The sequence below is a fragment of the Squalius cephalus genome (genome assembly GCF_949319135.1).
Source record: "Squalius cephalus genome assembly, chromosome: 8".
NCBI classification, from domain to species: domain Eukaryota; kingdom Metazoa; phylum Chordata; class Actinopteri; order Cypriniformes; family Leuciscidae; genus Squalius; species Squalius cephalus.
Genome location: NC_137129.1, coordinates 30,675,281 through 30,702,161, shown reverse-complemented (window position 1 = coordinate 30,702,161; position 26,881 = coordinate 30,675,281). Strand labels below are relative to the sequence as shown.

At 40.8% G+C, this 26,881-nt stretch overlaps 2 protein-coding genes across 5 annotated transcripts in view; one reads left to right on the top strand and one right to left on the bottom strand.

Moving 5' to 3' along the window:
• rftn1a (raftlin, lipid raft linker 1a) overlaps positions 1 to 17,738 on the top strand; it is a gene marked incomplete at its 3' end in the record, with an annotated part of 26,821 nt that extends 9,083 nt beyond the window's left edge. The window contains exons 3-10 of the mRNA XM_079878518.1: positions 8,101 to 8,284; positions 13,148 to 13,259; positions 13,885 to 14,485; positions 15,583 to 15,786; positions 16,598 to 16,707; positions 16,877 to 16,980; positions 17,119 to 17,194; positions 17,364 to 17,738. Of these exons, the coding sequence (XP_079734644.1) occupies positions 8,101 to 8,284; positions 13,148 to 13,259; positions 13,885 to 14,485; positions 15,583 to 15,786; positions 16,598 to 16,707; positions 16,877 to 16,980; positions 17,119 to 17,194; positions 17,364 to 17,738 (1,766 nt within the window). The remainder of the gene's footprint in view (positions 1 to 8,100; positions 8,285 to 13,147; positions 13,260 to 13,884; positions 14,486 to 15,582; positions 15,787 to 16,597; positions 16,708 to 16,876; positions 16,981 to 17,118; positions 17,195 to 17,363) is intronic.
• oxnad1 (oxidoreductase NAD-binding domain containing 1) lies at positions 16,590 to 26,834 on the bottom strand. Of its 4 annotated transcripts, none has more exons than XM_079878534.1 (8): positions 26,739 to 26,834; positions 26,330 to 26,470; positions 26,078 to 26,141; positions 25,535 to 25,641; positions 24,579 to 24,720; positions 19,754 to 19,990; positions 19,566 to 19,674; positions 16,590 to 19,478 (listed from the first exon to the last, which is right to left on the bottom strand). In XM_079878534.1, the coding sequence occupies exons 2-8, from the start codon at positions 26,431 to 26,433 to the stop codon at positions 19,321 to 19,323; spliced, it is 921 nt and encodes a 306-aa protein (XP_079734660.1). In that variant the 5' UTR covers positions 26,434 to 26,470; positions 26,739 to 26,834; the 3' UTR covers positions 16,590 to 19,320. The 4 variants fall into 4 exon arrangements, with proteins under 4 accessions (XP_079734660.1, XP_079734661.1, XP_079734663.1 ...); XM_079878535.1 differs by having other exon boundaries at positions 16,989 to 19,478; positions 26,330 to 26,481; positions 26,740 to 26,797; XM_079878537.1 differs by having other exon boundaries at positions 16,989 to 19,478; positions 25,535 to 25,638; positions 26,330 to 26,481; positions 26,740 to 26,797.
• Between the last annotated feature and the right edge of the window lie 47 nt (positions 26,835 to 26,881).

The following is a 26,881-nucleotide window of genomic DNA, read 5'->3' as shown; positions in this document are numbered from 1 at the left end:
TGCGGTTTTACAGATACTAGACACGTGACTTTCAAAAGAAAGATTGGTATCAAAGAGCACACCCAGGTTCCTAACCGACGACGAAGACTTGACAGAGTAGCCATCAAGTGTTAGGTAGTATTCTAGGTTATTACGTGAGGAAGTTTTTTGTCCAATAATTAGAATCTCTGTTTTTTTAAGAATTAAGTAGTAGGAAATTACTAGTCATCCAATTTTTTATATCAGCTATGCATATGTCTTGGGAGTATCGCAATAATATCGTATTGTGAGTTCAGTATTGTGATATGAATTGAATCTTACGAAAATGTATTTATTAGATGTTATCACATTATATTTCATCTGCAACAGCATTGTGAACTTTTCTAATGATACGTTTGGTCATTAACTTTTAAATGCATCATTATGCAAATTGCAAACACATGAGGAGAGTTCTCCACATGAAAGATCCACGACTGGCAGATCAATGTGCTAATATATTTCTCTCCGAAACGGTAGGAAATTAAATTAAATTGAATGTGGAGAATTTTAACTGACAAGATGATTGACAGGGCAGTTTAAACTGTGACAGGATGCTAACTAAACGACAGAGTGGCCCTTATGACGTAGTATGTCCCAAAGCTTGCCTACTCTTCTGCTACACACTCAAAAGTATGTACTTTTTCTTCACAAAAACAGTACATACTTTTAGGGCATATAAGTCGGTGAATTGGGATGCAGAATTTATCTATTGAAAAGTCCCTTTAGTAAGTGGTATTCTTGTTCATACATAAATTAATGGAATTTTCCTGTTATATGTTAGGGGGTTCACTTTTGATTTTGGAATAAACTGCACATGGGTTCAATTCAACTCACCTTCAGTGGATTTCTCTGACACCTTGTTTCCCCTTTTTTTGTTATGAAAGACTTGAATGTTGAATATATGTTGAATTTAATTATTTGTTCCCGTTGTTACAGTGTTTCACTTCATGTGCTTCGTTCCTAGGTTGATAGGATGACATTTTTAAGTATGAATAGTGTGTTCACACTGAAAAAAATCCAAAAAGAAAAAGTGCACTTTAAAGGGGTCCTATAATGCCCTTTTCAGAAGATGTAAAATAAGTCTCTGATGTCCTAACAGTGTGTATGTGAAGTTTTAGCTCAAAATACCCCACAGATATTTTTGTTTAAAATAAAGTAAATTTAAAATTGTCACTTTTTGAGGGTGAGCAAAAACGTGCCGTTTTCGTGTGTGTCCCTTTAAATGCAAATGAGCTGCTGCTCCAGGCACAGAGGTCAGAGCTACAACAGCTCGTGTGTTAGTCATGATAATCTATAAATCGCAGTCCTGGGAGCGGGGTTTATGTAAATTTTAGGGTTAGTGATGTCAAGAAGCTCCCTACCAGAAAAAATAGTCCCTAGCTGTTTGTTGTAGTCCTTAAAAAGCGATTTCTGTAAAAGAAAACATCTCCCTTTGCTTTGAGCGTTGTAACTTTGCAGATGTTGTTTATGCTCAAACAGCAACATTACACACTAACTAAAGTTAAAAAAAGTGAAATCATAATCAACCACCCCTTTAAATGCCCAGATTATGCACTAAATTAAAGGAAAAAACGAAGTGTGGAATGTTGGACACTTCATGCACTTGACTGTTGCATTATGTAGCGGAGGGTCAGACTCCAATGTTGAATGACAAAATAACCTTATAAAGTCACACACTACACAGAAAATTACATAGTGACTAAGTACATAGAGTATAAGTGCATAGTGTATAGTGCTTAGTGTTATAGTGTCACAACTCCTGTTTGCTTTTGTTTCCACTGCTGCCTTGTTTGTTGCCATAGTTACCCTTTTGTAGCCATAGTAATTCATTGCCCTCACCTGTTCCTCAGTTGCCCCTTGTTATCCTGCATATATACCCCTGTGTTTCAGTAGTCTGTTGTTGGTCATTGTCTTTGCCTGTCTGTAAGGATGTTGCTTTCTCGCTCCCTGTCTGATTCTTGTTCCCATTCCTTGTTTGGATTTTGTTCCTGCTCCATGTTTGGATTATCTTTGTTGGTGTTTTTGAATAAATGTATGCCTTTGTGGTTGTGGTTGATGGAAGTGATGATGAATTTCTGGAATATTTATTATTTACGATTGCAGTAGACCTATATGAAACTCAGATGACACCATTTTGTGGGAAAGGTATTGGGAACAGTGTTTTTGTTGTTGTTAACTACTGTAAAACTAAAACGAAAACTCATCAATAAATATTAGATGGAAAATGGAAAACGGAAAACCAAAATAAGAAAAGTTGCATTGGCAGCTAGCTGAAATAAGTTGAAGTACAAAAATTATTCAACTAAAATAAAAATATTGAAATAAAGTTAAAAAAGGTTAAATGACTTAATAATTCATGCATCAGAGGATTAAAATACAGAGTGGCATAATTCAAAGCAACATATATATTGATATAGATATAAATTGATACACAAATGCACAAAACCCACCTTCAGATGATAAAGTGTAAAGCTTCAAACTGGGAAGAGAAAAAAAGTGTGAGATTAGAGAGAGAGAGAGAGAGAGAGAGAGAGAGAGAGAGAGAGAGAGAGAGAGAGAGAGAGAGAGAGAGAGAGAGAGAAAGAGAGAAAGAGAGAAAGAGAGAGAGAGAGAGAGAGAGAGAGAAACCAAACAGTGTATTTTCTTTGAGGGCTTATGTTTCTAAATATACTAATGCTGCTTTTGTTAGTGTGCTTCGAGAGAGGCAATAATGGATCCCGCTGAATTCAGAGAAAGTGGATATGAGACAGGATGAGAGAATATAAGACACAGATTGAAGCAGAAAAACAGACCAGCTCATCTTAATGACTTAAAAGCATAGGAGTATATGGGCCATTACTGAGCATAATTACAAGGATATGACCGAATGTAAAATTGTGTATGGATGGGGGTCAGGGACCCCTCAACAATACTAAAACCCGAATTTACCTACAGGTACATTGTGGGCACCAGTCAAAGGTCCCCATGAAGAAAACATGCTAATAAACAAATTAAATAATGCATTAAGGAAAAATACTAAATTTCCTATATGTAAATGTAGGGCATAGAAAATACCTGAGCTCAGTATAATAACAATAAAAGTAAAATAAATTATTTTCCATGGGAAGACTGGACTGTATTTGGTATCATGAACTAACAATAAACATTATTCTTTATTTAGGAATAAATGTCTGGTAAATGAATACTTGTACAGTGAAAAAAAGTAAAAAAAAAAGTGTTAGTAGCAATGCCAGTGTGAATTCAACACAGTGAAGAATTCAGTTCGCCAACGCATGACGTCACTCTTTCAAAGTAAATGAGAAGCGTTAACGCAGACTCCCTGTGTGAATGCAGTGCACCATAGTGGTGTGCAGCGTAGCAGTGGCATAGGTTAGTTGGTACAACAACCGAGAAAGTGACATGGAGCCTCTAAATCTCGAACCTCCGGAGAATCACATGTTTACAAAAAAACCGCAGAACAGAGGAGGGTATGCTCGTAATAAAACAAGAATCAGCATTGGCTTGGCTTTTCGGAGACTGCGAGAACTGAGAGATTTGAAATGTTGTAAAAGTGATGCAGAGATGGCTTTTTATGACTCAACAGATGTTTTATTGAACAGATTAATTGCCATGATTTGTAGCTCTCTTACAGAGCTCATATTGTGAAGGGTCATATTCATCCGCAGTCATGCAGAGCCGAAGCATTACCAAAATGCAATTTTTTTAACCGCTAGAGGGCCAAACGCTTCATAGTGAAATTTTAACCAATACTTTTATAAAAAAAAAATATATATGGGATTGGAATACTTCATTTTGACTGAAATCTGATGAGATTGGATGCAGGATGCAGAGGACTTTATATTTCTGTAATATAGTGTGTTTGCCTGGTTTCTAATCCAGTTATTTTGTACATTGAAAAAGACTATTTTCTATTATTGGAATCTTTAAGGTAATAAAGACTAAAAAAGGTATTGTTAGTTTATCTTATCTAGCAGTTTTACTACTTAAAGTTAACGCATGAAACATTACCCAAACACAAATGTGTGTGTGTGTGCAGGTTTGTGTCTGAGATTGTGACCTGGATCAAATATTTATTTATAAAAAATTTGAATGTGTGAGAACTGGGACAGCGACAATCGTTCAGGTTCTGGACACACACACACACACACACACACACACTCACTCCAGGCTTTCTGTTTTAGCTGCTTATCGGTAGACAGACAGGCAGGTCATTTATATGTAAAATTCACTGATGCCTACAGAGACACCGAGACAAAAAAAAAAAAAAAGAGTTTCACTGCAAACTGCTGTGACAGCACGAGTGTGAGGCAGAGATGTTAGAATATGTTTCTTTGTTTGTTTGTTTTGGGGCATCAATATTGAAAGCAATGTTAAGTGACTTAATGAATGTGAATGATTGACAGGGATGAAATAACAGAGAGGGAAAAAAAGAAGAGGGAGAGAGAGAGAGAAAATGCTAGGCATCGTTTTAAGGATTATCTGATCTTGAAGATGTGAGGGGTCAGTACGAAAATCCAGGATTTATCTGTTTGTATGTGCATAAGAGAGAAAATCAGTTGTCTTAGTGACACTGAACTGTATTTATAGCCAAAATCTGTTTTTAATTTAAATTGGTTTCTATAAATAATTCAATTCTGCTCTCTGTCGGATTATTATAAAATAAAATAAGACCCCTCCAGGACCCGACATCACAGTCATAAGCAGCAAGAATCCCTCATACTTATGAATCATATAAACACTTACTTTAATATTTATGACATATCAATATTTAGAGAGCAGTTCTGATAGGTCAGCACAGCCGAAGAAGGGACGGCTATATAATAGATTTGCAACTAACACGTTTAGTTCAAAAAATCATCTAGAGGATTGGTTCAGTGAAATCAAATTACTTTGGCATTTACAATACAATGAACCACTTTGTTTAAATAATAAATGAAAAAAAAAGTTTAAGTCCTGCATGCTCATTGTCAATATCAGGGATGCACGGATATTATTTCTGGCCAATAAGCTGAAAATTATATTCATGTTATATTCAATATAACAGCTATGATGCCCTACCTGCTTGCTTGTGTCCTGTTAGTTTGAGCCATAAAACAAAGCAGATCCGTTCAGTGTTTTTGGATTTTAGTTAATCACACTTGGAAACTCTAACAACTTCATTACAAATGCACATAGTACGTTCAAATCTGTGATTGTCTAGGTGTTTAAGACATAGCTAAATCCATAAAATCCAGAAAGAATTTAGACTAGTGTGCTTGTGCTGTGAGAGTTGAAGTTTTAGCACAAAAAAACATGTTTCTCAGCAGGTGGAGTTTAACTGATTTACCAAAGTCTCTGCTTCTCATTTTAAGAGCTTGTACATTGATTTAGACTGAGGAATATTCGTTCAGAGGGCTGCATTCTTGAGGTGGACTATGTTGCTGAGAAGGGCTGTTTACTGGAGTGTTTAACCCCCGACTGGGTAATTCTGTTTTATAAAGGTGGAATTTCCCCATAGTAAATATAGGGACAGATTATCATATATTTGGCTTTTCAGGAGGAGTCAAATCTTCTCTCTGTGTGTGTGTGTGTTTGTAGGTCCTACACAAAGAAAAGCATTTTCTCATTCTCTCATGCATAGCTGAAGCATAGAGTGTCCTTTGCCACAGGCTTTTCGCGTGATGTGCTAGTTAATATAGTTCATGCTCTGGACCGGAGTGGAGTTAATAGACATCATAAAGTCTAAGACACTTCCGCTGTTTCAGCACTACCAGATGATTGCAAACAGATTTTGCTATTTGGGGAAGTTTATATTGATAATTGAACTGGATACTGAACAAGTTATGCTGTAAATGTAACTGTTTGGGGTTCATTTTGTTTTTAAATGTCGTCATATTTGAGAGAGTGACAAATTTTGTTTTGGTTCAGAAAAAAAGTTTGGGGTCAGTGAGATTTTTTTTTTGGGGGGGGGGGGCGGGGGGGCCGATTACTACTTTAACTTTAATACAAGTGACAGTAAAATACATTTATAATGTTCAAAAATATTTCTATTTCAATCAAATGCTGTTCTTTTAAACTTTCTATTCATCAAAGTCTCCTGAAAAAAATGTATCACCGTTTCAATAAAAATATTAAGCAGCACAACTGTTTTCAAATAAATAAGAAATTATCAAATAAATGTGCACAAGAGACGTCTTTGTCTCTTCATTTCAAAATCTTCATTTTTTTAACACGTACAAGGTTTACAAATTTAAATTATAAGCAAATCTATTCCAAACCTCCCAGCTAACAATGTTCTAAGAATGTTTTGCTAATGTTCGCATTAATTTATGAAAACATTATTTCTGAATGTTCCCTGAATGTTCAAAACGACCAGTTTTAAAAACTGGGAACGTTAAAAATTGCGAACGTTAAGGGAACATTCCATTGTATCATTTTGCAAACATTATGGGAATGTTACATTTGAATGTTATCTGAACATTTTAAAACGTTGTAACATTTAAAAAATGTTAGACAAATGTTCAACTAAACATTTTGGACAAACAAAGTTTCATGAATGATGTACAAATAATGTATTTGGGCTAAAGTTTTGAGAACATCATTAAAGACCAGATAACTTTGAACTTCTATTAACATTACTGGAGTTATATTTGTTTATAACTTTGAGAGAACCTTCCAAGAACTGGGATGAGCTACTGACATGGTTGAATTGATTGAATTGATTGATTGAAATTTTCGATCAGACATAAATAACATAATTTCCTTAAAATGACCTGCATCCAAACAGTGAAATTCACACTGCATCACATAAATTTACACATATGCACTCATTTCACATATAGGTTCATCTTGCTGTGAACCGTGCTGTTATTTCCTCTTTGGAAACACTAATAAACCCCCCTCAGAGTGAGAGCGTGTTCAGACCGTCATAGTTTTGTTTAAACAAGCTCGTCACACCTCTGAAAGATGATTGCAGCTCACTGTGGCCCTGAATAATGAGCGCTGGAAATTAACTTTAATTACTGATCACAGAAACAATTTGCTTGTAAAACCATTTCACCAGAATACTTTCAAACTATTTCTACAGCATTTCAGTTAGTGTGTCAGAAAATGAGCTTCTTAACAAGTTTTTTTTTTTTTTTTTCGCCAGAGATGACTGAATGAAATGGTTTGCACCTATCTTCTAATTTTTGTCTTTCGTCATTCCTCCTCCCTGTTTCCACATGGGTATGTGGTGGGGGTGAATATATTAGTTCATGCAGATATAGTGTTATGAGAATGCATACATTATTCATCAGTTCAGTTTTGGTACATTGACATATGTGAAGGACTAGGGCTAGTTGTCACATTTATTACTCTGGTAAATATCTAGTAGTTTATTTTTTCATTCATTAGACATTCCTAAAGAGTTCAAAAGTTTGGATTTGGTAAGATTTTTTATGGTACATTTATTTGATCAAAATAGAGTAAAAACAGTATTATTGTGAAATATTGTTTTCAGCTTTGATATATGTTTAAAATTTTATTTATTCCTGAGCTGGCAATGCTGATTTTTTAGCAGTCATTACTCCAATATTCACTGTCACATGATCCTTCAGAAATCATTCTAACATGCTGATACAGTTTTTTTTTTTTTTTTTTTTTTTTGTTCAGGATTCTTTGATGAATAGAAAGCATGGAACACAATTTATTTAAAGTTAAAAAATTTGTAACAATGCCAAAGTCTTTACTATCAATTTAACGCATCCTTCCTGAATACAATTATTAAAGCAACCAATTATTATTATTATTATTATTATTTCTCAAAAAAATCTTTCTGAAATCTTACTGATTGATATCATTTGTTTTAATTATTTGTTTTATTATTATTGTGTGTGTGTGTGTGTGTGTGTGTGTGTGCATCAGTAAGGTTTTTTTCAAAATATTTATATATTTTCTGGGTATTTTTTATTATTAGAAGTAAGTTGTCATGGTGGTAAGTTCATTTCAACGATAATTATTTATGATGATAGTTGAACGATAGATAACATGTTTATTTATTTATTTTCTTTCTCTGCTCATTTCTCTCTGTGTGCCTGTCTGACTCTCTCTCTCTCTCTTCAGAGGTGTCAGTGTCCTCATTGCTGTGTCTGTCGTCAGTCAGAGAGCTTCCAGTGCAGGTGTGTGAGTTGTATCAGAAGGGATTCGTACTGGCTGCTGTCCATCCCTTTGTTCACTCCTGCGGCCCTGCTAGTGCTAACCTACAGAAGCAGTTACACAGAGCCGTGCTCATCAGACAAACACACAGGTATACACACAAACCTTGACTATATTCGGCATATGCTTATTGTACAGAACGTTTCAGTTACGTATGTAACCCTCGTTCCCTGAGGAGGAAGTTACATCAGTAAATGACAAAATGTGGGTTTCGCTTAGAAGCCTATCACCTTTGAGTTCTACAAAACGAGCCAATAGCAAGGAAAATGCCATAGGTGTGCGGAATTTACATAGCTCAACTCCCACCGCATGGGTATAAAAGGAGGGATGCTGGCAATCTCTCATTATTTTCCACTGAGGAGCCAAGACTGTACTCCGGGCTGTTCCAGCGGTTGTGGCAGAGGGACTTAACCCTTCCATTCAGTCACTACAAGTTACATCAGTGAATGACGAAATGGGGGTCCCAATTCAATCACGCCACAGCGGCTGTCTTCCAGTGCCCTGTACAAGTCTGAGCTCCCTGTCGTGAGACTAGCATGGACGAAGGGCTAGGCTTAACGCAGGAATACCAAGGTACACTGGGTGGCATATCCCAGGTAGAGTGTTGGGTGTTGGGTGTTGCCCAGCCTGCAGCTCTACAGATGTCTGTTAGCAAGGCGCCATGCGCTTAAGCCCAGGAGGAAGTCACACTCCGGGTAGAGTGTGCCTTCACCTCTAGGGGGGCATGGTCGACCCTGCATCTGGTAAGCCAAGACAATGACGTCCACTATCCAGTGAGACAGCCTTTGCTTGGAGAGAGCCTTTCCCTTCAGCTTCCCACCAAAACAGACAAAGAGCTGGTCTGAGGTCCTGAAACACTGCGTTCTGTCTGCGTAAGCACGGATGGCGCATACTGGACAGAGCAGTGCCAAGGCTGGGACCTCCTCTGAGGGCAGCGCTTGCAGGTTCACCTCCTGATCCCTGAAAGGAGTGGTGGGAACCTTGGGTACGTATCCAGGCCGGGGTCTCAAGATCACGTGAGAGTTAGCCGGGCCGAATTCTACGCACGCTTTGTCAACCGAAAATACCTGCAGGTCCCCTACCCTCTTGATGGAGGCAAAAGCAACCAGGAGCAATGTCTTCATAGACAGGAACTTAAGCTCCACTGATCGCAATGGCTCAAAGGGAGCTCTGCAGGGCTGATAAGACCACTGCGAGGTCCCAAGAGGGTATAATAGGAGAGCGAGGAGGATTTAGTCTCCTCGCCCCCCTCAGGAACCTGACGACCAGGTCATGCTGTCCCACCGTTTTCGACTCCACAAGGTCGTGGTGCGCAGAGATGGCGGCCACGTAAACCTTCAGGGTGGAGGAGACAGCCTTTGTTTCAACCCTTCTTGGAGGAAGGAGAGCACGGACCTGATTGGGCATTTTCTGGGGTCTTCTCAGCGAGAAGAACACCAGGTGACGAAGAGGTTCCACTTCAGCGCATAGGCGTGTCTCGTGGACAGGGCCCTAGCGGAAGTGATGGTAGCCACCACCTGAGGTGGTAGGGTACTCAAACCTGCCGAGACCCACACATGCAGGTTCCACAGATCGGGACATGGGTGCCAGAGGGTGCCCCGTCTCTGAGAAAGGAGGTCCTTTGGCCAGGGAGGGACTGTCTCGAGGAGCACCAGTCCAGGTGAGCCAATGACATGCCTGGAAACTCGTTCTAAGGACACTCCGGCCCGTAGAAAGGAGAGGTTCTACCACGGCGTGAAGGTCTGACAGCAGGCCCGAGTAACTGGTACTCGGAGTGTGCCCTGTTGCCATGCCCATCTCGGGACTCGATCACAAAGCCAGTACTGAATCTGTCTCATATGAAGCAGTCCAAGCGGTGTGGCTGCCGCTGCGGATGCCATATGCCCCAGGAGCCTCTGAAATAACTTAAATGGAACCGCACTCTTGCCCTCGAATTGACTCAGGCAATTCAGCAGTGACTTTGCGCGCTTGCTCGCAAGCTGCGAGGACATAGCGACCAAGTCGATTTCCATATCGAGAAAAGAAATCCTCTGCACGGAGGAGAGTTTGCTCTTTTCCCAGTTGACCCAAAGGCCCAGACGGGCGAGGTGCCGGAGCCAGTGGCATATGCACAGGTCCCTGCGTTCTCAAACCTGGTCTCGAGAGAGAGCTAGAATCAGCCAGTCGTCGAGATAGTTCAGGATGCGAACCCCGTGTTGCTGGAGTGGCACAAGTGCTGCCTCAACGACTTTCGTGAGGACGCGAGGGTACAGGGCTAACCCGAATGGGAGAACCATGTACTGGTATGCCTGCGCCTCAAAAGCAAACCGTAGAAACGGTCTGTGTCGAGGAAGAATGAAGACATGAAAGTATGCGTCCTTCAGGTTGATCGCTGCAAACCAATCCAGAGAACGAAAACATTCAAAAATGCGTTTGGCTGTCAACATCTTGAATGGAAGCCAGTGAAGGGTTCGGTTCAAGACGCTCAGGTCCAGGATTGGCCATAACCCACCGGTTTTCTTGGGTACAATGAAGTAGGGGCAGCCAGCGGGACAAATTGGGAAGCTCTAGCCAGGCTCCCAAAAACTGAACCAGTGGGGTCATGCGAACCATAGACGTACCCACGATGGGGCAGCGTGGCGGAATGACCAGCTGGACGTGGGAGGCGGAGCGTCCCGGTGTGGGGGCACGGTCATATGCTACGTCCTGACAGAGGAGGCCAGGGAAGGACGAGCGTTCCGCAGGGGCCTGCTATGACAGGCATCTGGCGACAGGGGGACGAGGGTGAAGGAGCGTAGCGTCGCACACTGCCGTCTGGGGGCTCAGAGATGGGGTGTCAGTTCTTCCTTTAACCACATTAAGGTGCTGCCGGCCGAGAAGCCAGCAGCGGAGTGAGAACAAAAGATTCTTCCCCGGCCCTCCACCGGGGGAAGGAGTGGCCCTGCTACCATCTCCCACGAAGAACTGCAGCCCATCTCTGAGCAGTCTGCATCAGGAGCGCCGCTTCGCCTGGCGTTTGGCAGGCAGCAGGGCTGGTGCGGACTGAGGCGCCTTCCTACGGCCACCTCCACAGCGCAGCCCGGGTGAAGGCTGCTGCTGGGGCCAGGAGTGAGGGGCGGGAGCCGCAGAAGGACGCCCTCGGCTGGCCACCGGGGCAGAACAGGTTTTATGGCCTCGGTCTGCTTCTGGGCGGCCGAGAACTGCTGGACAACGTCCTCGAAGAGACCAGCCTGGGATATGGGAGAGTTGAGGAACCGGTTCCGCTCAGCATCTCGCATATCAGCCAGGTTTAGGCAAAGGTGCCTCTCCTGGACCACAGCTATGGACAATACCTGACCCAGGGAGTGTGCGGTCACCTTCGTCGCCCGGAGAGCGAGGTCGGTGGCGGCACGCAGCTCTTCCATGAGCCCCGGATCAGCTCTACCCTTGTGCATGTCCCTGAGCATCTGGGCCTGGTAGACCTCTAGGATGGCCATGGCATGCAGCGAGGCGGCAGCCTGTCCCGCAGCTCTATAGGATTTCGCCACCAGGGTATACGATAACCTACAGGCTTTGGAGGGTTGCTTTGGATCATCACGCCAGGTAGAAGCGACCCCAATGTACCCTTTAGCCGTGGCCCCATCGAGGGAAGAGAAGGCAAAGGAGGCCGCCGAACGATCACGGGAAGACAATGGAGACTTCCAGGACCTCGTGACCTCTTCATGACGCCCATCAGATGGCAAAACGAACCGACCGCACCCAGAAGTACACGGACGAGACATCTTGAAAAAGATGTGCCACGCGCAAGCTCTTTTGTGAGAGGAAAAAAGCTCTGCAGAGTGCTGAAGCGCCCAGGGAGAAGCACACACACTGTTGGCAGATCACTGCACAGACCAGCAGCAGGCAATGTGATCTCGCTGGAACGTGCCGTTGCACCAACACTCTGGAGAGCCGCTCGTCTCGTAGTCGAAGAACTCAGATACAGGCTTGCAGAGGAGTGAACAGAAACTCTTGGCTCCGAAGCAAAAACATAATGCGAGATTGCCAGCATCCCTCCTTTTATACCCACACAGTGGGGTGGAGTTGCGCTTTGCAAATTCCGCAGGCCCGTGGCATTTTCCTTGCCATTGGCTCGTTTTGTAAAGCTCGAAGGTGATAGGCTTCTAAGCGAAATCCCCATTTCGTCATTCACTGACATAACTCGTAGTGACTGAACGAAAGGGAAACAGTGTTCTGTACACACCAATCAACATTTCAAACAGTAATATTTTTGCATTATATACAACTATGTTGCATTCTTAATTCATATAAAGTGGTGCTGTGATCATCTTAGAAATAGAGTCACTTTACATTTTAGTTTGTGTGAAAATGTCTGGTCAGTAAAAGGATTTAAAAAGTGACTTTTTTTAAAAAAAATTGTGACTGCCATACCTACGTGAGTAAAAAAGTTTTTACCTCAACAAGGATGCATTAAATCGATTAGAAGTGACAGTACAGACATTTATAAATAATGTTACAAAAGATTTCTTTTCCAAAAAATAATTTATAAAGTTAATGATGAATAACTTATATAGTATATATAATATATTCAACTAGAAAACAGATCTTTGAAAATGTAATATATTTTTCTGATTATTTTACTGTTTTTTTTTTAACAGTAAGTTCAAAATGTGCCGCATGTAAACATAATAAAACACAACATAAATGTCCATGGCCTGGTCCTCTCTCCTCCCTCAATGTCATTACTCCTCCTTTTTTCTCCCTCTGGAACTCCTCTGTGGGACTCAAGACCAATCATTATCATTAGCACTCGTGCCACCAGCCCCGCTCCGTTCCCATGGCTCTTGGCCTCACCCTGCTTGCCACAAGGGATTTTCTTTCTTTTGAATAAGGTTCATAGATGAATCAAGACTGAGTAAATAGGGCCTATTTTGATTTCATGTGCATTTAAATTATAGATGTTCAAAAGTCGCTTTATGGTGCTTTTTTGTTACAGTGGTTCCGACAGTGGTCTGCTGAACTGGGTGGAGCCTCATCTCACAACAGACGTGTGTTACCTCGGTCACCAGGACCCTGACCCAGAAGTCATACAGGGCTATGTGAAAAAGGTTTGACCTTATTTTAAAGTTAATTTGTTTTCATTCAAACAGAGAGCAGCTGGTCAATTTGTTTTTCATTCACTTTAGTGGCACACTTAGTGTCATCACTCAATTAAAGATGGCATCAAAAACCCACTTACTTCAGACTCTCTCTATCATGGTCTTACAATATGGCTGTAAAACAGAAAACAAAAGCTGACAGGCTGCTGCAAAGACACAGACACCCCGTATTCATCTGCCATTCCATTAGTCGTCACCCCCTCGCCTTTTCAGTAATTGCATTTATCTGGAGATAAGCAGTGTTTGACTGAGTGTGTGTGTGTGTGTGGAAGTGTTTGCGCCGTATGACATTTACTGATGATTTAGACATATGCGTGTGTGGCGTGACAGTATGATGATTGGAAAATATGGTTTTCATTAGCATTTCCTGTCACAGCTCCACAGAACTTATTTTAAAAGCATCTAGAGGAAAACGCACCACCTTCCTCTTCCAAAGACACTGTAAAATTATTCATATTACATTGGAATCCATTTACATTCATTGTCAACTTTGATTGTACACTTTGAATAGAACAGGTGTCATGATGAATGTCTTAATGTTTTCAATTAGTCCTGGTTGTTTTTGGGGATGCAGGTGCAGGATTTGGCTGATCAGGGTGATCTGTTTGTGGGGTTTTTGCCCCAGCCCGGTGGGGGTCCATATTTCCTTGGTCACTGGGAACCAGAAGAGCTTTCCTCCTTGCACTCCAGTCCCTGTTCTGTGCATCACAGCAGCAGACCTCCAACCCTCAGCCCTGTGAGCGAGCAGAGCCAACAGGATCGAGGCAACGGGGATCATCGAAACCAGTATCGTACAACCTTTAATCCAGATTTTGAGAACCAGAGCCAACACGATGAAGACTTTATGAACCACAGCCTTCAAATACAAAGCACTGAGAGCAGCCAGGGCTGGAATAATCAGAATCCTTTCACTGAGAACCATCAGCTTCCAGAGTATCAATACCTGAACGTTGAATGTGAATGTACACAGGCTGATGATTTAAAAAATCGAGTGTCATCGCATGAGTTTATATTAAGCTCTTGTGCATCAGAGCCACATCAAACCCAAAATACTAGAATGCAGCCGGCCCTGTCCAGCTGTGATTTGGCAGAAAAACACAAAAGAGAGCACAGAGAGCAGGTCAAAAGCCAAGACAAACCCAGCAAGTGCACTGGAACCACCCAGATGTTGAATCGTAAGTATGCAGCCTGTAGAAATACAGAAAATGGGCTGGTGGAAAAAAAAAACAAGAAAACATGTTTTCTTTTAGATTATATCAAGTTTTATCAAGATAATTATATCAAATAAGATGAGCAATTTATAATTCCCAGGTCTGATTTGATCACAGTTCTTTAATAGTGAAGAAAACTTGAATTTGATTTGTCTCAGTTCACTTGCTTCCATTGTGTTGGTCCAATTCATAATTATTTTCAAAATATGCTGATGACTCAAATCTAACTGTAGAGACGATTTACATATAGTAGAATCTAGATATTGACAAAATACATCACATGGAATCATTCATTTAACCAATTTGTTCAAACACTGATTGATTCAGGAATTAAACAAATGACTTGCTGCATATATAGTATAGTATGCGGAAAACGGAATACGCAGCACTATGTCCAAATACATAAGATTTCGAAAAACAGTAGGCAAAAAGAGATTCTGAAGTGCGCATTCAATAGACACTTTGCTATCCCATGAGAGAGGAGTTGTGAATGGTGATGAAGCGACGCTACTGATGCCGTGGGCTACACGACAGTGACAACATGGCGGATGTAGTACATCCAAATTTCATTCATACCACACACATTCATACTATATAGAACTTGTTTTTTTAACAGTCGTGAAGTAAGTTTCAAACCTAATGTAGTACCTAATACAGTTTGCAATTTCAACTGCATATTTTGAATAATTTAGTCAACCAATTCATTCAAACGCACTGATTTATTCAGGAAAGTGATTGCTGTGTATTACGCAACGGAAATTCTTCTGTGGATTTGTTTGGAATTATTTTTGTTTGCTGAGCAAAAGTAGACCAAGTAACAGGGAATTTTGTGTTTAAAATTTAAGCTACTCACTATTAACTTTAAAACAACAGCTGCTGTATAAAATCAATAGCACTCTCAGACGCATCGTTTATCAGCGGCTTCGTTTCGCAGATATTCTGAGAAACACTTGCTCATGTAGCAGTTGCTTATCTATACGTTTGTTTATAATTATCTGGCTTTTTAAGTCTGAATCAATATGTAGCAACAGAAGTCTAAGTATTTGTTTCTGTATGTGTAGGTGTGCAGGTGTTCGCGCTGTACAACCATACGATAGTTCTGTCGGGATCGCCAAAATACTTTTCTCTGAGGGTTCCAATGCAGGTGCACAGGGAGGCGGGGCTTGTTAGCTCGGTTGACTCTCATTGGCTGGATCACATGACGCAGCACTTCAGAAGTGGCGCACAGCTCATCGACGGCTACTTTCATCTGGGAGATGACGCAGGTACTGGAGATGTAGTGACAATTTACAAATGGTAGTAAATTTTGCTGAATAAAAAACGTTCTACTAATGTATTACATTTATTCATTTAACGAGTTTTAATGAAATAATGATACAAGTTTGACGAGTTTGCACTTCCGGTTCTATCGTCCCGGAGTCGATGGGTTTTTTGAATGGGAAAATTGTCGGAAGCTTAGTGATGGTGACGTTGAATTTGTGGGACCGTGGTGTAGTTCGTTTATAGCCCACCTTTAGCTTTTTACTTCTGGCGACTGCATTTAGGCTTCAAAATTCATAAAAGTTTTGTTCATCTGTGATAATTATCTTGATGGACAAAACGTCTAAGTATCATAAACTTTTGTTGATCACAGAGCTTGTTTTTAGCGATAATCCAAAAGCCTATGGGAAAATCCTCTTGGGTTTTTGTCCAGTGTGATGCTAACTGCCGGTTGGCCTACAAAGTGACATCATCCACTCTATTTGCAATGCCTCCGGGCACCTATTTCAGGCATACAAGAGGAAGTCCTTTTTATTTGATTAGGGAAATCCTGAAGTCCCAAATACTATATGTCATACTTACATTTAAATAACATATTTCAAAATCTGAGATGAACTATCCCATAAATTACTGCTCAAATTGCGTTAAATAGGCTGTAGTAACCGGAAACCCTTTAATTTTGAAGGCGGGACTTATTCTGCCATATTGCAAGCTGCACTTTCCCCCATTCATAGTAATATGAGTGCTACGTCCTGGTATATCTAAAGACTTTGAATTCATATAAACCTTTTCCAATCCTTTTTTCTTTATCTTCAGCATCTTCTTCCACTGTGGAAAGTGTTTTTATCTTCCAAAGTCCTTCAGGTGATGTTGGGCCAACCACAGTGTACGATGCTATTGTAGTTGAGCAATGGACTGTGATTGATGTAAGTCTACTCTGGTACATCCCGAATTCTACTATTTGTAGTGAAACTTACACATTTCTTCTTACCAACTAACTTTTAAATGAGTGCAGACATATGTGCACATTCACACAATTTGTCTCAATAGGGAATGAGTGAAATGTTTTCACACATTATGTTGACTGTTTTGCAGGGTGTCGCAGTGAAGACAGACTACATCCCTCTGCTCCAGTCTCTGGCTCCATACGGCTGGAGACTAATGTGTGTGCTGCCCACCCCCATCGTCAAAATGAAAAGGTCCCAAAGTCATGCTAAACCTTTAATCAAGACCATTATGTTCAATGATACAGTTTAGGGGCTAAACATTACCTGAAAAAGAAGTCTTCTCTTAGTTTACAGCTCTTACAGACATCTGATTTGTTATTTTTGTCTTAGTGATGGAAGTTTGGCCACAAAACAGATCCTCTTCCTCCAGAGACCCACGCTGCCTCGCAAGAGGAGAGACTTGACGGTGTGTATGCATGGCACAAGGTTTATTTCTGCCACAAAAGAAAGGATTCTGCTAAAATTAGATTAGAGTTGTCTAAGAGAACTGTGTGAAATTGTAATAGCGTTGTCAGTTGACATTAAAATCCTTAAAAGTAGCTCAGTGTCTGACAGTTTGTGTGTATGTTTTCCAGAAACTGCACCTCAGAGGTCAAAACAAAAGGAACTTGAATAGTAAGAGGACATCAGAGAGGGAGATATCACCGCTGGCAACGATTGAGAGAGAAATGGAAAGAATGGAGAGAGAAAACACAAGTCTGATGAGACAATGTGAGATTATCCAAAAGGAAAATGGGCAGACATTGCCAGAAAGCCCAGAGAGGAGAGATCAAGCGGAAAGGACGGTGGAATTCCACACGCAGAGGATCGACATCCCGAACATCAGCCCAGGAAAAAAGGACGCCATTACAAACGGCGATCAGGAATTAAAGCGCACAATTACGTGTGTTAAATTGGAGGAAGTGCGAGTGGCGGTAACAGAGAGAGCTTTATTCTCTGGAGTGTGCTGACTATTCATTTATGCATATTTAACCATTACAATATGCTCATGTTTATTCAGGCAGAACACACTATAGTCAGGCCCTTGTCTGGGCAAATACATCTGCTGATGGAGTAACTGTCCTGGTAAGATTGCTAAGAGGGGTTTGAATCTCGTAATTATTGAGGTTTTTAGGGTAAATTGCTGTAGCAAATGGCAGGGGATTCAAACAAATGTATGAAAACGTCCTTTCAAGGAGCTCTGAATATGCTAAACGCTGACCAATGTGTTGAGACTTGTACCTGTGTGAATCTGTGATGTTAGCTCGTTTTATTACATACAGTATTAGCATACGCAATATGTCATACACTAGCTCGTAAAATGAAAAAGATTTATTTATTGAAGACAGTCGCAGTAAGGATGCCAGATTGCCAGTAAGTGATGTCTTACTTTGTAAAGTAACAGTTATTGTGAATGTCCGTGAGACAGTTAATGGTGTAAATAAAGGCTCTCAATGATGGGCTTAAGATGCAAATTAAAGACGCATCATTTACAGCAGATTTAGTTCAAACCCTTATCAAACTCACCAAACTGCAATCTTCTAGTAACTCTAGTAACTAGAACTTGAGCTGGTTCAGGCGTGTTTGAGTAGAGTTAGAGCTAAACTCTGCAGCGCAGTGATTTTACAGCAAAACTTGCCGTTTTCTTCTGTTTTCAATGTCGCTTTTCATTGTGACTTTACATATTTAAACAATTGCTTACTACTAGAGAAAAATGATTAGTTTCGAACATGACGATTATTGACAATGTATTTTAAGAGTTTCATTTTGCCTAGTTATAATGCAAAAAAATTAGATAAACTACAACCAGGCAAAAAAAAAAATGGCATGACTTGCTCTTAAAAAGAGCATATATGATACAGTTCTTGTCTGATTTTTATGTTTCGGTCTTTTCCAAATTTCGGTCTTTAAGTAAAATTTAAGTAGATGAGAGCTGTACTTGCAAAGCTGGAAATAGCTGCTCATGGGGTGTTATGGATATGGCTTATTTTGTTTGAAGATTATGAGGGCACGTGAATTAAAAAAAATGATGTGTACGGATACATTTATAATAAATACTGCAACGACTTTAAAGGGACTTCTACCATGTTTAGCACCTTTCAGCAAATTAGGACTATATTAAATATAGTTAAAAATATGTTTTATGTTTTTTGTCGCACCACTTTTCAGATCATTTCTACGTCCCTGTGAAGAATGTTTGTAATGAATAAATATGTGTTCTAAAATGCAAACATTATTCACAGACCTAAAAAAACTAAAACAGTGCAATCTGAGTGTGCAGTCTTTTAACATGCCTTCAAAACACGACTCTTGACGTTAACCAGCAAATGAACTATGATGTAGATCATTACAGTGCTTGTCATGGTCAATTTGTTGAGTCCATCTTTAAAATGAGGTAAAATTGTTCAAATGCAGACATAATGTCTGTCTGTTGTGCGTTTCAACAGATATCAAAGTTATTACAGGTCCATTGCCATTAAAGTCTGTTTCTATAATGACACCGATGCAAATGCATCCATCACTGTGTCCTCTGCTTTGGGTGGAGGTTTAAAGCTACCACCATTTCTCAAAAAGGATTCTGTCCTCCGGTAGGCCGATTCTCTGCAGGTCTGAACTCACTTTCTCTATCATAGGAGGAGGGCCACAAAGATAACACAATGTGCGCTCCGAGTCTACATAGCGCTGAAGCTCCTCTTCTGATATCCTTCCACCTGCCAAGACACAAGAATATCTCATGTGACGCATAAAACTTTAGGAAACAGACAGCAAAAATATCAACTGTAGATATTTCTACTCACTTATGGTGTAAGGCTGAAGTTCTTGCTCTATGTCAGAGCTCTGCTGGGTAACATGGAGACCGCAGGAGAATCTATCTGGTCGCTCATGACAAATGTCAATAATGGTGTTCTAAATGGAGCAGATATCTAAAAATCAGTTGGCAGCTTTAATCTCACCTCAGTGACAAGTCATGGGTGTATATACTTGCCTTGAAGAGCAGCTCTTTGGTGTTCTTGGCGCTGTAGCACAGGTGTGTGTGTCCTGGTGTGTACCTGTGACCATCAGCGTGTCGGAGCAGATCCGCTGCATGCAGCAGGATGGAGTACAGAGGGTTAATGCCCACACCACCAGCTACCAGCAACAGGTCCACCACAGGGTCCGAAGGTTGAGGGTCAAAGTAGAAATTACCTCCCACCCTCACTGCTACCTGAGAGCCCACAGAGCACTGAAACGGAGGAGGACAAATAGGAATTTACAAAAAAAAAAAAGGGGAGAGAAAGTCTTTTTTGGAGAAAATCTATAAAATAAAGGCATTCATCAGCATTTATGAAATATAGCTCTCTAGAGTTCTGGGGCCGTATTCACAAAGAATTTTAAGGCTAAAAGTAGCTCCTAACTGGCGAATTTAGGAGCAACTCCTAAAAATAATGGGCGTGTCACTCGTAACTTTAGGACTCCTAATTTTTAAAAAAAAGAGTAATTCACAAATCATTTTAGCCCTAAAAGTAGCACCTAAGCCTGGGACATCTTAAAAGAAGTCGAGAGGACTCCTAACTCACTAAGACCTATTCACAAACCGCTTTTTGTGGCATTTCACGTCGCGATGTTTTGAAATGCGTATGCGGCGGCTACAGGAGCTTCCAATCGCGAGGGAACAATTTTGCATTGTAGGCATAACTAGGGATGCAATAACGGCACCAACAACAACCAAAACTAGGCTACTCATTGCATGTAAACTATTTGTAACGTTTCATTGTGAATCAAATTAAAATGTTCTTCTCTTTGCAAACGTAGGCAGAGGCATATAGTGACAGATTAATTCAATAATGTTGCAAAGATATTGCATCAATCCATATGTTTCATTAGGCTACTAGGCTATTTGTTTTGCCTTACTCTTACTGCAACCAGTAATGCAATGCATTTCCATGTGAAACAGGATATTCAGTGAAAATACTGATTAAAGACTAACTTTAGTTCCGGCAGAGGGGTGACATTTGACCTGATGTATGACATACATATAGGACATTTTAGACTTCTAATTCATAACAGGCGTTTTGTTTTGCTCTATCCTCTGCACGTCCGCATTCTTCAATTCTCACCTAAGCTTATGCTACTGTATGTGCTACGTCAGGTCAGAGGTCACCCTTCTGGAACTCGACTCCCTTGTGAACACACGTACGGCTGTTGCCGGAAACCAGTGATTATAGTTTAAAAAGTTTGAAATATGGATTTGTCTTCAAAAACCAAACGCTTCGCTTCAGAAGGCCTTTATTAATCCACTGGAGTAGTATGGATTATTTTATGATGGATGGATGCACTTTTTTGGAGCTTCAAAAACTCAGGCACTATTCAATGCCATTACATAGCTGGGAAGAGCCAGAATATTATTTAATATAACTCAGATCTTCTTCGGCTGAAAGAAGAAACATATACACCTAGGATGGCTTGAGGGTGAGTAAATTATGGGATAATTTTTATTTTTGGGTGAACTATTCCTTTAACAAACATTTCAATAAAATCATGGAATAGTACATTCCAAATAAAAACAGATTAAAAATCTGAATAATGATGCTAATTCCATTACAGTTCAAAAGTGTGGGGTTGGTAAGATTTTTTTTTAAACAAATTAATATTTTTATTCAGCAAGGATGGATTACATTTTTTTACAAAAGTAACAGTACATATATATATCTATAAATTACAGGAACGTCTGTCTGTCTGTGTGTCTGTCTGTTATTCACATATCTCTCGAACCATTAGTCCGATGGATTTCAAACTTGACAGGTGTCTTGCTACGGGCATGAGTAAGTTTGACGTTGTTTGGATTAGAAATGCAGAAGATATCGGTAAATATATCGGTAAAAGAAGCACTTAGAAGGTTGTGGTTTAAAAATAAACATTCTGACATAAACACTCTGTCAGCTACACTGTTTACTTCTGAATATTATATTTTATTCACGGCCATCATTTGTAGTAACCTATTCACAAACTGTTTGCTCAAGCGTAGCGTTTTTTCAGAATTCACCATGTAGCCTGCTCCCTGAATCGTCAAGTTCACTGTGTAGCCTGCTCCCTGAATCGTCAAGTTCACTGTGTAGCCTGCTCCCTGAATCGTCAAGTTCACTGTGTAGCCTGCTCCCTGAATCGTCAAGTTCACTGTGTAGCCTGCTCCCTGAATCGTCAAGTTCACTGTGTAGCCTGCTCCCTGAATCGTCAAGTTCACTGTGTAGCCTGCTCCCTGAATCGTCAAGTTCACTGTGTAGCCTGCTCCCTGAATCGTCGAGTTCACTGTGTAGCCTGCTCCCTGAATCGTCGAGTTCACTGTGTAGCCTGCTCCCTGAATCGTCGAGTTCACTGTGTAGCCTGCTCCCTGAATCGTCGAGTTCACTGTGTAGCCTGCTCCCTGAATCGTCGAGTTCACTGTGTAGCCTGCTCCCTGAATCGTCAAGTTCACTGTGTAGCCTGCTCCCTGAATCGTCGAGTTCTGTGTAGCCTGCTCCCTGAATCGTCAAGTTCACTGTGTAGCCTGCTCCCTGAATCGTCAAGTTCACTGTGTAGCCTGCTCCCTGAATCGTCAAGTTCACTGTGTAGCCTGCTCCCTGAATCGTCAAGTTCACTGTGTAGCCTGCTCCCTGAATCGTCGAGTTCACTGTGTAGCCTGCTCCCTGAATCGTCAAGTTCACTGTGTAGCCTGCTCCCTGAATCGTCAAGTTCACTGTGTAGCCTGCTCCCTGAATCGTCTAGTTCACTGTGTAGCCTGCTCCCTGAATCGTCAAGTTCACTGTGTAGCCTGCTCCCTGAATCGTCGAGTTCACTGTGTAGCCTGCTCCCTGAATCGTCGAGTTCACTGTGTAGCCTGCTCCCTGAATCGTCGAGTTCACTGTGTAGCCTGCTCCCTGAATCGTCAAGTTCACTGTGTAGCCTGCTCCCTGAATCGTCAAGTTCACTGTGTAGCCTGCTCCCTGAATCGTCAAGTTCACTGTGTAGCCTGCTCCCTGAATCGTCGAGTTCACTGTGTAGCCTGCTCCCTGAATCGTCAAGTTCACTGTGTAGCCTGCTCCCTGAATCGTCGAGTTCACTGTGTAGCCTGCTCCCTGAATCGTCAAGTTCACTGTGTAGCCTGCTCCCTGAATCGTCAAGTTCACTGTGTAGCCTGCTCCCTGAATCGTCGAGTTCACTGTGTAGCCTGCTCCCTGAATCGTCGAGTTCACTGTGTAGCCTGCTCCCTGAATCGTCAAGTTCACTGTGTAGCCTGCTCCCTGAATCGTCAAGTTCACTGTGTAGCCTGCTCCCTGAATCGTCAAGTTCACTGTGTAGCCTGCTCCCTGAATCGTCAAGTTCACTGTGTAGCCTGCTCCCTGAATCGTCGAGTTCACTGTGTAGCCTGCTCCCTGAATCGTCAAGTTCACTGTGTAGCCTGCTCCCTGAATCGTCAAGTTCACTGTGTAGCCTGCTCCCTGAATCGTCGAGTTCACTGTGTAGCCTGCTCCCTGAATCGTCAAGTTCACTGTGTAGCCTGCTCCCTGAATCGTCAAGTTCACTGTGTAGCCTGCTCCCTGAATCGTCGAGTTCACTGTGTAGCCTGCTCCCTGAATCGTCAAGTTCACTGTGTAGCCTGCTCCCTGAATCGTCAAGTTCACTGTGTAGCCTGCTCCCTGAATCGTCAAGTTCACTGTGTAGCCTGCTCCCTGAATCGTCAAGTTCACTGTGTAGCCTGCTCCCTGAATCGTCGCGCTTATTCATTTGTGGATGTTAACTGAATCAGTCACCTACGCTGGTTACTTAAGTATATTATATCTATCTATAAATTACAGGAACGTCTGTCTGTGTGTGTGTGTGTGTGTGTGTGTGTGTGTGTGTGTGTGTGTGTGTGTGTGTGTGTGTGTGTGTGTTTTATTCGCATATCTTTCGAACCGTTAGTCCGATGGATTTCAAACTTGACAGGTGTCTTGCTACGGGCATGAGTAAGTGCAGTGCCAAGTTTGCCGTTGTTTGGATTAGAAATGCAAAAGATATCGGTAAAAGCAACACACATTGGCTTTTGCTGTGCTCTAGCAGCTGGCCCCTCCCCCTCTCACACTGACACTGAGTGAGCACAGCACAGGACCAGAGACAGAGAGGGTTCGAAGAAAGCAGCGGAGCTTAAGTAGCGTTTTCACGGAGTTCACTGTGTAGCCTGCTCCCTGAATCGTGTAGTTCAATTTTCCATATTTATTGTATGTCATTATGTCAGTATCAGTATTTGCTTTCTACCATGCACAAATAAAAAAGTCACTGAACTTTTGCTGTGTAATTGTAACAATGAGCACTCAAACACACCAAACCAACAATTACTAAATTGTTTAATTACTAAACTGTTACTTTGCACTAGTATTTTCAATTTTAAATAAATGCTGTTCTTTTGAACTTCCCATTCATAAAAAAAAATCCTTCAAAAAAAAAAAAAGTATCATGGCTCCACCAAAAATATGAAACAGCAACATTGATAATAATAATAAGAAGAAATGTTTCTTGAGCACTAAATCAGCATATTAGAATGATTTCTGAAGGATCATGTGACACTGAAGACTGGAGTAATGACCGCTAAAAATTCAGCTTTGATCACAGGAATAAATTACATTTTAAAATATATTAAAATAGAAAACAGTTGTTTTAAATTGTAATAATATTTCACAATATTACTCTATGTTTGATCAGATAAATGCAGCCTGGGTGAGCATAAGAGGCTTCTTTCAAAAACAAACAAACAAAAATCTTTCCAACCCCAAACTTTTGAAAGGTAGTGTAGGCTATATTTTGTTTCATTCACTCACTTTTGTGTGAATCCATTGTGCTGGAGGATGGCGTGCGTTTTTGACGGCCAGTTCGATAACTCCCTCTCTCTGCAGCAGGCCAGGACTCGAGCAAATGGAGAAGCCGCCCACTGTTTCCACACCTGGGATGAAGAAATCCACCCTGTGAAAAAGGGAGCAATTCAAAATGATTAATATAATATAATATAATAACACACTACTGAAAACTAACAACACAACTACATAAAGTACTTTTAGAAAGTTAAGAGAAAGTATTCTTCCCACACAGTATCTCTGTAAAGCTGCTTTGAAACAATCTGTGTTGTAAAAAGCGCTATATAAATAAATGTGACTTGTCTTGACACAGTAACATTCTAGGACAACAAAACCCTAGTGTCCAAAATGACTTAAATCAATAATACTTAATAAAAAAAAAACTGAAACAACATATGCTTTGAGAGTCACCATATGTGTATGCAGAGCATGAATAAGTGATAAGCACATATGTCAGGCGCACACACACACACACACACCTACTCGCGCTGCTCTCCCTGACTCGTGTTCCTCATGTTCTTTAGCAGGAACACAACATCATATGGTCTGGAGGAGTTTATGTGCATATATCTGCATAAATCAACACCTGACTTGTTCACCTCACTCAGACTCCCTCAAAACTCAGACACACACACAACAAGAGCAGAAAGTGCGAGGAGAGGTTGATGTACGAATAGATTTTTTTTTTCTTCACACTGAAATAAGTGGGAATTTTAAGTGAGAGGAAAGCACCATCTCCTGGCCATTTTGAAAAATTCCATGTCTTCTTATCCATTAGTCACTTTCAAATGAAAATAAAGTAACATTTAGGAACAGTATTAGCTCCAGACTGTCTACATTAGTGTTTCCCAACTTTTATTGTCTCATATACCCCCACAACCCCATCATATTATACAAGATATCATTTAGTATAGCGTTCTTACCACTGTCCAGCACGGAAGCTGAAGTCAGGATGTGGAACCTCCAGTCTCAGTCGCTTTACTGCTTCAGATTCGTTCATAACCTCACTCACACGTGCAGAGAAAAGCTGCTGGATGCACACAGAACATCAAATCATGTCTTTACAGAGAATTTACAATAAAATCCCCATAATTCAGCCTCTCAGGATTTTAAATGTAATGCTTTATTCAATTCGGATGTACAAATGAGAGCCATTATACATTTTTATCACTCAAAACTATACACACACTCAATGATTGAAGTGTGATGTTAATGAAATAACACTATACTATCCAGTATGCTACATATCAACAAATTAAAGGTGGAATAAATAATAAAATGATGTCGTCTTGAACTCTCATGACAAAAATCATTTGACATTGGTTGACATACAACACAGAATAAGTGTCTGAACTTTCACCTACTTGGCTACATCATTTGTTAACCATTTATATGTTCAGAGGAATCTATAGTCAACAGGCCAAGGGTTTCATCCAATATAGACAGAGAAATCTAAGAAGACTCACCATGTCTCTATGAACGTTAGCGGTTCTCTCTAGATGGTCAGTCTGTCTTCTGGATGACATTTTTCTGAAACAAATTTGGTAAAGTTTAGGTTGAACACAAAGGATAGTGTCTAAACGCTGGCTGTGTCTCAACATCCAGTGCGCTCCTTACATAACTCAACAGTATTTTTGTTGCATGCCAACTAGGTAGCCAGCTCAAGAGGGTTTAAAACACAAAGCCTCTAGAAACAGCCCCAGATTCTGGATACTCACCGCGTGACTGTGTCTTTACATGAACACAAAACAGCTGGTCTGAACAGTTTTGATCCAACAGCGAAACTTCTGGCCACCGTTCTTACAAAACACGGGACACTCATGATTGATCAGATAGACGGTCTGATCCCGGTCAAACACCTGATAACGTCATCAAATACAAAGCACGTTAGTTGTATTTACTGAACAATAACCAACGACATTGAAATCTGAAATGAGAGTTTCTTCTCAACAGCTGACATTCACACACGTGAGCAACAAGCAATTTATCTCTAATGATAATAAAATAATCAGTTTTATGTTCAATTTATCTTTAAATGAATTATAAGCAATGATAAATACTAAGCGGACAAAGCATAACGAGCATATATGCTCAAGAGGAAGAATATTTTGTGTCAAAATATTTCACCTCTGTCACACCGGTGACGTTCCTTCTTCGTCTGTGTTTAAGGATAGTGAACACAGTCTATAGCGCCACCCAGTGATCTTCCTTCACTTCGGTAGTGATGGGCGATTTCCAAACACTGCTTCATGAAGCTTCGAACCCTCGAA

Bases quoted from the DNA above. Each gene is read 5' to 3' on its own strand.
- oxnad1 (XM_079878534.1), bottom strand. From the start codon at position 26,433: ATGAGTGTCCCGTGTTTTGTAAGAACGGTGGCCAGAAGTTTCGCTGTT. The intron at 25,642-26,077 runs GTGAGTCTTCTT...GTGTGCATCCAG, and splicing joins CTAACGTTCATAGAGACATG to CAGCTTTTCTCTGCACGTGT. The intron at 24,721-25,534 runs GTAAGAACGCTA...CCTTTTTCACAG, and splicing joins AGCTTCCGTGCTGGACAGTG to GGTGGATTTCTTCATCCCAG.